This window comes from Protopterus annectens, chromosome 13.part0, assembly GCF_019279795.1.
Source record: "Protopterus annectens isolate FY-2018-M chromosome 13.part0, PAN1.0, whole genome shotgun sequence".
In the NCBI taxonomy this organism is placed as follows: domain Eukaryota; kingdom Metazoa; phylum Chordata; order Ceratodontiformes; family Protopteridae; genus Protopterus; species Protopterus annectens.
Genome location: NC_056747.1, coordinates 322,233,178 through 322,243,254, shown reverse-complemented (window position 1 = coordinate 322,243,254; position 10,077 = coordinate 322,233,178). Strand labels below are relative to the sequence as shown.

At 40.8% G+C, this 10,077-nt stretch overlaps 1 protein-coding gene across 4 annotated transcripts in view; it reads right to left on the bottom strand.

Moving 5' to 3' along the window:
- BORCS8 (BLOC-1 related complex subunit 8) overlaps positions 1-10,077 on the bottom strand; it is a 1,082,199-nt gene that overhangs the window by 184,832 nt on the left and 887,290 nt on the right. For all 4 annotated transcript variants that reach the window (XM_044053916.1, XM_044053917.1, XM_044053918.1 and 1 more), the window contains exon 5: positions 9,721-9,785. In XM_044053916.1, the coding sequence (XP_043909851.1) occupies positions 9,721-9,785 (65 nt within the window). The remainder of the gene's footprint in view (positions 1-9,720; positions 9,786-10,077) is intronic.

Here is a 10,077-nt window from a genome sequence, read left to right as displayed (position 1 = left end):
TCCAGCAAAGTCTGGCAAAAAACTACACCACAAGCCAATAGAAATGGGCAACATGCACACAAGAATGGAACTGAATAAAAAGAAAGACAAAGCACAGGCAGAAAGGATAGATGTGCAAGCTGCACTTACCCATGTGACAGTCTGAATAATATCCCGCCAGACTGCCAACAACAATGTGAGGTCTTCCATCCTCACTACTGATTCCAATAAGAGACCATCACTTAAACAGGAGTAATATTTCACAATTTTCCCCTAAGAGCACAACAGGAACACTCTCTATAACCTGGGACTGGACTGTATACTTCTGTCCACCCTTAATGTAACTCCTTATTACACACTTCAGAGCAATTTGTCCAACTTTAAGACCTCTGATTCACTCACACAAATTAAATTTCACACATCCAAACACTTCTGGGAAAGCCTGACACTGATTTCCAGCTGTGCTTCTTCCCCCAAATAATACGGTAACCCGCTGCTACCAATCAGAGAGCCTACATGCCCTTTTAAAGGGGTGTCCAATTATGAAAATTAGATATTGAAACAAATGAGAGCAAATGACCTAAAGCAGCCAGGCTTTCAGAGTGCCCCGGGAAGTTATCAAAGCAGGTATAAGCACTCCCAAATCGCTACAAACCCTGACTGACCAGCCACAATGTAAGTTAATAAAAATATTTAATAATGAGCAAAATGATTAAAAATATTAAAACTGTAATTTCCAATAAACGAACAGAACTCAATCAGGAAAATGAAATCAATACTGCAGGACAGAAACCCAACATTTAGAAAAAAACTCTGATTAGTTAAAATTTTCCTATTTGGCTAAAAACACTGTCCCTGATCTAAACTAAATTATTACAACAGAGGAGCAAAGGCAAGCTTACATTTCTTGGTGAGTCCTTTTGGGTATCCACTACACAGTACATCTGTGAACATTGACAACTGCTGTAACTGGCTGTTAACTGATAACTGACTTCAACTGTCTTCAGCAGGCTCTTTTTTATAGACTAGCTTAACCATCACAACTGTTCCAGTTCTAATTTTCACTTCATATTTTGAAAATCAACTGAGACAGTCTGCATTTAGAATCTTCTTCACAAATATGCTCAGTTAGAAATGTAAAGAACACTGCTCAAGTCTTTAAAACATTCTATGCAAAGAGATTACAAATCAACATGCAAGAACTTATTTACAATATCATAGCTAGTCGTACATTACACAGTTTAATCTAAAATTATGTACAAAAAACCTCAGCCAGACAGACAAATATTGAAGCATTAAGGGTGGATAATCCTGACGTGGACACTAGGTATTGGCTAGGCACTGACTATCAAATCTTTTTTAGTAGCAGCTTGCAGCTTTTCTTGCCTCTTTTAGTATCCGTTACACGTCCCCAGAAAAAAGGTGCTTAAAAAGGAATCAGAAGTGAATCACTCAGGCAGTTAGTTGAACATGTTTTACATTGAGATGTTTAAAAATATCACTATCTTGTGTGAGAAGGTCCAGTTTGTTTGTGAGGAAGGACATTTGTCACAAGTTTAACCAATTCAATAAGAAGGGACAATGTCACCTAGTAATGAACAAAGTTGAAGCAGCAAGCACCAAAGCAGTAGTTCCACTGTTAGAAGAACCAGACCGTAGGATGAAGTATAAAAGACTTTATTATTCTTGCCTTGTTAAAACCAATGTTGAAACTCCACTTTCAGCAAATAACTTTCGTTTAAAACCAGAAAAAACAATTGAGATCAAGCGCTTTCGCTTGGCTCAAATACCAAGCTTTATCAAGATGAACTGTTTACTAGAAGGGCCATTAATATAAGGCTCACCTTCGACCATGTGACAACAGGTCATAATTAAGGTTTAAAGTTGTACATTTTCAAATACCAAATCAAAAAATTATTAAAAAATTATTATTCGTATTTGATCTGTCATATTGACCTGGCTACACTCATTTATACATTATTACATTATTATGCATTACATTGATGTTCACAAAGAGAAATATATGTTATAAAACAATAATATGTTAAAATATTTAATTAATATGTAATAAATAATACATCAATATATTATTTATTTGTACACATTTTATAATAGTATTTAAAAAGCATTTTAGTGAATATTTTTAAAAGTATTTATTTACATATAAAAACATCTATTTCTATATATTTATTGCATGTATATTTAATTAAATAGACACTTGTGGTATACAATTAAGTAGTAGGGTGAAATATACAAAGTGGAATTAATTTTTAATACAAGAAATAAGATTATTAATTAAATATTTTAACATATTATTGTTTTATAACATATATTTCTCTTTGTGAACATCAATGTAATGCATAATAATGTAATAATGTATAAATGAGTGTAGCCAGGTCAATATGACAGATCAAATACGAATAATCATTTTTTAATAATTTTTTGATTTGGTATTTGAAAATGTACAACTTTAAACCTTAATTATGACCTGTTGTCACATGGTCGAAGGTGAGCCCTATATTAATGGCCCTTTTAGTAAACAGTTCATCTTGATAAAGCTTGGTATTTGAGCCAAGCGAAAGTGCTTGATCTCAATTGTTTTTTCTGGTTTTAAACGAAAGTTATTTGCTGAAAGTGGAGTTTCAACATTGGTTTTAACAAGGCAAGAATAATCAAGTCTTTTATACTTCATCCCACGGTCTGGTTCTTCTAACAGTGGAACAATGTCACCTAGACCAAAAGGGGGTCACCACAATGATCTTTGGGGAAACCTTCTAAATTGTCGCAATTACCCTGGATATCAGTGGGAAGGATGAAAATGGCATAAAGGCACATTCCCAACCATGGGAAAGAGAAGACATCTGTCTTCCAGGTTTGTATGCAAGGAGTACTGGAGCACAATTTGTTTAGCTGTCTGTTTTGAAAGGAGGCAAACAAATCTGTTTACATTTCTTAAAGACCCCTTGTCCTGCTCAGCTTGTCTGCCACTATGTTTTGCTCTGACAAAATGTAAGATGCTTTAAGGATTAAGGAGTGCTGAAGAATAACCTCCCAAGCCATCACCAACAGTCATCACAGAAGAGTGCAAACTGGTGTCCCACAACTGAGCTGTTTACATCAATCACTGGGGTGGTGTAGCGAATCACCTGAAAAGGTAGGTCCGTGGGACCATAGATGATTAAGAGATTTAAGGCATGGATCACAGCCCACATCTCTGACACTAATCCGTTTGAGGAGTTCCATAGGCTTTGCACCCACCCCACCCCCCACCCCCAGAAACTGCTCCTCCGAGTAAAATCTGAGCGTTGAGATAAACAAGAAAAAGAAAAGACTTGGATTTGTTTATATGTGAAATCTCCAACACTGCAGCACCTTTTTGACAAAGCCCAAAACTGGAATCTGAAATTCTGGGGGATACAAATGATAGGTCCACATGTTTTGGAGAAACCACTGAATCTTTGTCATGTGTACCCTGGTAAGAGGGATCATAATACTCCTTCCTGCAGATGTCAGCAACAGGGACCTCCAAAGCAGAAATGCAAGCAACCTCCACCCCCCAACACAACCCAAATGACACATAGCCCACACACTCAGTGTGCCACTCAACCACAGCCCATAAGGCATAACAACATACCCAACACTCTAATCATAGGGGACTCTATTAGTCAGGCACACTGATGTTCCACTCAACAGGCTAAACAAGGAGAAAGTTACTGTCAGCTGTCAGGTGCCAGGATCCGCCACATAACGCAGGCACTCAGGTCACTCCACAACAAGTACAAATATGACTCTGTCATTGTCCACGTTGATGTGAATGACCTGAGATGTTCCTCCCTGGACTACATGAAAACAGACATGGAGGAGCTGTCCGATCTTGTAGCTCAGGCAGGTATGACCCTAGCTCTGAGTAGCATTCTGCCATCACCCAGAATGATACCACAGTACAAGGACAAAATTATTTGACTTCAACAATTAGCTAAGCTTCTGGTGTCATTCTAAGGGGATCCAGTACTTGTCTGCCTGGGATGACATGATTGACAAACCATGATGTTTTGCCAGAGATGGCCTGCACCTATCGCCCTTGGGATTCCAGATACTGGCTAAGGCTCTTGCCAGCCCTATAGTGCCTTTTTTAGGTAAGATTCAAATGACAAATTCACCACCGTAACAGGTACAAGCAAGCAAAATCTGAGGGTAATGCTACTTAATGCTAGAAGTCTAAACCTCAAAATGCACTCACTCGAGGCACTCCCTAAAATGGAGAACATTGACATCTGTGCAGTGACAGAGACCTGGTTCAAGGCTCCAGAGAGCACCCCTGCATTACCAGGCTATAATTCATACCACACCTTTCGGCCACCTAACCTGGACCGAAGCACTAAAGGTGGAGGCGTGTCCATATTCATTAAGGATATCCACACCTCCAAGCTAGTTGCTCAGCATAATGCATCCGAGATTATCCAAGTGCAGCTAACTCTGGGCAAGACCGCAATCCAAATTGTAGCTTTCTACAGATCCCCCACCATGCCCCAGGATTCCCACTCCTCATTTCTTGATACACTGGAAAATATTAGGGTACAACCTAACACCCTAATAATGGGCATTCAACTACCCCACCATTAACTGGGAAAACTACTCGTGTACCAACTCTTGTGCTCAACGTTTTCTTGAATTCATAAATTCCAACTCCTTGGATCAACTTATCCACACCCCCACCAGGGGCAGCAATATCCTAGACCTGGTCATTACCAACATGGGCAACCAGTGTTCCACACCAGAGGTCAATTCCTCATTGGTCAGATCCAACCACAAGCAAATCACCCTAGACATCCACATCCCACACCCCCACCCCCCCATTAGGGAAACCACCGTAAAGAATTTCTCCAAAGCCAACTTCACACTTCTTAAGACAGAAATGCCAAACTTCACGACACCCATGTTGACGGACAACAGAGGTACAACTGCTGAATCCTATACAAATGCACTTTATAAGCACTTACACGAGTGCATGGATTGTGCAATCCCTAACAGAACCAAGATGCTATCCTAAGCCAATCTGGTGGTCCCCTGCCATAAACAAACTCTACAACAGAAGAAAGAAACTGTTGCAAAAGAGAGTAAAATCCCATGATTGGAGGAACTCCGTGGTCAGCCTCAGTAAGAAGCTGAGATCTCTCATAAAATCCTCCAAAGCTAGTTATGAAAACAAAATTGCCACTGATTCTAAAGACAACCACAAAGCATTCTACAGCTATGTCAAGAATCTCAATGGCAACACTCAGATCTGCTCTGAGTTGCATCACAATGGCACTAAATATACAGAACCAACTGACACTGTCAACATCCTGGCAGATAGGTTCAGTGCTAACTTTACCCCTCTCTCACCCCCTAAAGAGCCCATCTCTATACCGAAAGAATGCAAAGTTCCTGTAATCACGGCTGCACAGGTAAAAAAAAAAAATCTCCAAAGCCAAGAACACAGCATCCATGGGACCTGTCAACATCCCAGGCTGCGTTCTACATGGATTACAGAATGAACTAGCACCCCACCCAAGTACCATGCTCAATCATAGCCTCACCTCAGGCTTTGTGCCCACCGAATGGCGCAGAGCAATGATTACCCTACTCCACAAAGGGGGAGCCATCACAGACCCCGGGAACTACCGCCCCATTAGCCTGACAAAACTTGTCTGCAAGGCTATGGAATGTATTATCATGGAGCTTATAAACAATGACATTGGTAATCTCCAAATTCTGGACCCTACCCAGTTCGGATTTGTAAAAGGCAGATCATGTCTCTTACACCAGAGAGACTTCTTTGAAGCAGTCACCAAAGCCGTAGATGAGGGTAAGGTGGTTCACACAGCCTATCAAGATCTCGCCAAGGCTTTCGACACCATCCCCCACTCTGGAATTATGGATAAACTCTCAAAACTAGGTTTAAATCTCTATGTCACAAGATGGGTTGCCAACTGGCTCACTGACAGAACCAACACTGTGAAAGTAGCAGACTCTAAATCCAACTTCAGACCAGTAACAAGTGGAGTACCACAGGGTTCAGTCCTAGGTCCTCTCCTGTTTGGTATCTACTTCTCTGAAATACAGGCTAACACAGAAGGTCTTTGGCTAACAAAGTTTGCAGATGACTGCAAACTAGGAGTCATAGTCAAAACTCCTAACGATGTGGACATCCTACAAAAGGGCCTCACTCAGACAGATGCCTGGTGTCAGCCATGGCCACAAGCTCAATGCCAAAATGTGCATTGTCATCTCTTTTGGTAAAAACTCTGTACTCATGAACTACCACATAGGTGGTAGTGTACTTACCACCGAAAGTGTGGTAAGATACTTTGGGACACAGGTGGACAGTAATCTCTCCTTTGATAATCACATCGCCACAGTAGTCAGGAAATCCTTCTACGTGGCACACCTCATCACAAAAGGTTTCTCATCCAGGAAAAAAAGAGGCCAATGTTCCCCTCTACTCATCACTCATTAGACCCATTATAGAGTGCAACACCCCTTTTGGTATGTACCTCACAAGACATCTACAACAACTGGAAAGGCCACAGAAATACCTCACAAAGAGGATTACCGGCCTCAAGCAGATGCCCTATGCAGACCGTCTCAAAAAACTCCAGCTTTACTCTGTCACATATCGCCTACTCAGAGGAGATCTCTGCTTAACATACAAAGCTATGTCAAACCCAGAGCTGTTGGACATGCTCCACTTAAAGAAATCCCAATCCCTCCGAGCTACACGCTCTAGGGACCTAAACCTTGTCACCACAATAAACAGAACATGCTGGAGGGATAGATTCCTGTCCCAGAGACTTCCCATACTCTGGAACAAACTACCTATCTATATCAAACAAAGCTCCTCATTAGCACTCTTCAAGAAAAATATTGGTGATTGGATGGGAGATAGGAAATTCACCCCAGGGATCACTTCTGTGGCTCTGCTTGACAGGTGCACAGGAAAATAATTTTCTTGGGTGGCAAAAGCCAGGGTACCGTTTGGCTAGGCTTATATAGGCCCTAGGTCCAACAGCCTCGTACCTACCTATGAACCTATGAAACTCACAGGCCATGACCCCTAGGATCCCTTGATAGTCTCTGGCTAATGTCTGCAACTAGTATGAGGAGCTTTCCCAAATTAAAAAAAAATATCCACCTTCTCCTGTGTCAAAAAAAGCCTTTTGCTGAGACATGTCTATGAGGCAAACCCAGAAAGATCACCCTAAGTGAAAGGGTCAAAGAAGAATTCTGAAAATTGAGCTAAAATCCCAGATTATTCAGAAGGGAAGAAACCCACTGTAATGATTCTTAACATCTGTCTGAAGGGTCAACATCTTGAATTTTGGAATTTTCTTCTCTTTTCTAAATCTGTATGTGAAAGATTGAGAACTGGCCTCAAAGGCAACTCTTCAGTACCAGAAGCTTTCTGGAACAGAAGCCTTTTTCACTTTGATTTAACTGTACCAGTTCTTTGGCTACTAGGGTGAGTAAATACTGAAGAACCTGAGGAAATCTCTGTCTGGTTCAGAGGGTAGGGAGGAACTGCCCTGAAAGAAGGTATCTACATCCAGTGCCAACTGTATCCCTCCTGAACCATTTTTAAACACCCAAGAGTCTGAAAAACTATTGCTAAAGGGGAATGTACAGAGCCAGTTTCAGGAACAGATTTTGAGAGAGAGGGGCCGAATGGGTGGGGAGGAGGGAAAGAATAATAGACTGACCCTTTTTAGGAAAATATCCTTGTTTTTTGTTGTTTCCCTCCTGCCATTTCTTTTTGGTTCCCTGATTGGCTTGAGAAGGCATGAACTGTTTGTTCTGGAAAAGAGGATTTGACAGATTTGTAAGAGGGGACGTGAACAATCTTGGGCACTCTATATTAAATTTCCCTCTCGCTCAAATTGTTTGAGGACCTGAGCAAAAGATAGGCCAAATAAAGCCTACTTATGTAAAGTTGAATTTAAAAACTTCAGACTTTATCTCATCTGAAAAACTTTTCATTATGTACCTGGGCATATCTCCACAACAGGGTAGCACTAGCAGTAGACACACTATCTGCACAATCATACACACTTTTTAAGGTATGTTTTGATACCTGAGGAATGTTAGAAGAAATGGAATTCAAACATGCACTACCTTCAGGCAGACATGTTGTAGATTAATTCAAACTGTCTGTACAACAATTCTCAACACTTTCAGGTATGGATTTCTCAGCATCAGAATTAACAAAGTGTAACAATTATCTAGTTAAATTAAGAAAAAAAATTCATCTAACAGACACCATGTCTTCATTTGCCTTTTAAGTCTTGATGAAGACAGTCAGAGAAGGCTTATCTGCCCCACTTAATTTCTGACTCCCAGGATACACCAAGCAACATCTTCTGAAGTGTCTCTCTGATCCAGAAGAGATGGTTCTCCCAAGCCCAGATCGGACACTGAAATGGCTAAACAGGTCATGGCTGACCCTAGTTGTGGTGGCTGAAAGGACTACACCAGAGGATGCCAAAGAGGTGAGCGAGTGGTCTGAGGAATGATGAATGGCCACTGCAGATTCAGATTCACCCACCATCAGCTGAGACACTGACCAAGCCTATGGAGTCAGGAAGGGTTCTTTAGTAAGCGGTTATCTTTCTAGGTACTGTGGGAGCAAGGTAAGTATCCATGCTGTGACCAAAGTGAATGTCGCAAAGGAGGTACACTTTGCTGGAATAAGTCATTTGGAAAGTAAGTTGTCAAAGTACTCAGAAGCAGCACACTTACACTCATCTACACAGTCCCCAAAATACAGTAATGCATAAGCAGTACGTTTAATTCCTGACAGAACCCCCCCCCCCTTTAAAATTCCATTCTGACAGAAAGAAATAGCAGGTACATTGTCACAGTGTACGTAAACACTGACATATCCCATAATAGTTAATGCCCACATAAAATACTTCCTGAAACTAAACTTTTCAATACTTACACAAAGTTTACATAAGCGGTACATTTTCTCACAAACACAGCCCCCAAAACAGATTAGAGCTAAAAATAAGTGTCTCCAACAGGAAACTTCCTATATTTGAAAGGGAAAACACTAGTAAAATGTGATTTTTTTTTTTTTTTTTTTAACAGCATTCCTTTGTCTTAAAAGGGCAATATTCTTTGTGGAAGGGTTCTACACTGGTCTGCCAAAAACAAAACTGAAGGCCAGCTGCCGATCTTGTGAAGCCACTGAGCTGCTTCTTCACAAGATGGCAAGATAGTAGTGAAGAAATCTACATTTTGATGATTTCCCTCCACTGTGCTAACCAATCAGCAGCCAGAGTGAAGATGGGGAAGGAGCCATAGCTTTTAGAAGCTATCCGGTTGTTCTGTCCTTGGCAAGATGTAACCCCTATAGCCAAAAGCCTACTACAGCAGTCAGAATCATCACCTAGCACTTAGAATTGTAAGTTCCATTAGATGGTTAGTTAAAAAGGGGTTAAAGGACTCTTTTTCAAGGAAGAACTGGATGAGCCATGCAAAATGCATATCATATACCATGTACCACTGGAACAATTCAGCAAGCCTGAAGGACTGCAGAGTCAATGACTGGTATTACTAATTGCATTTCCAGAGAATATATTGAAGAGTGATTATACACTGGACTTATGATCCACATGCCTCATGCTGTTCTCTTCCAGGTTTCTAAGCTGTGTTGCAGTCATATAACACAAAAAAAAAGATGCCAAATGAAATGGTTCCTACCTGCAGGCATACTCCACCGTGTAGATGGCTCCCTGACTCTGTTCTTCGGATCTCTGCATGTCTGACTGAAACACAGAAGGCATACTGAGAACCCAGCGAGAATCAAGTATAAATATGTTCTAGAACAATCAAATTAAAACGGTGTTTCTAACCAATGTTATTAAGTGTTAAGGCTCAAGGTCTCTTCAAAGTAGAATACAATTAAAACTGCTGATTCATACATGGGACAATTCTTATGGTTTCATACAAATCCCTTCAAGATCCCACAATCTGTAAAGGCCACTGTCCGAAGTCTGTGACATTTTCTAGAAAGCCCTGATGTCCCCAACCCCCCCCCCCCCCAATGCAAGTAAAGAT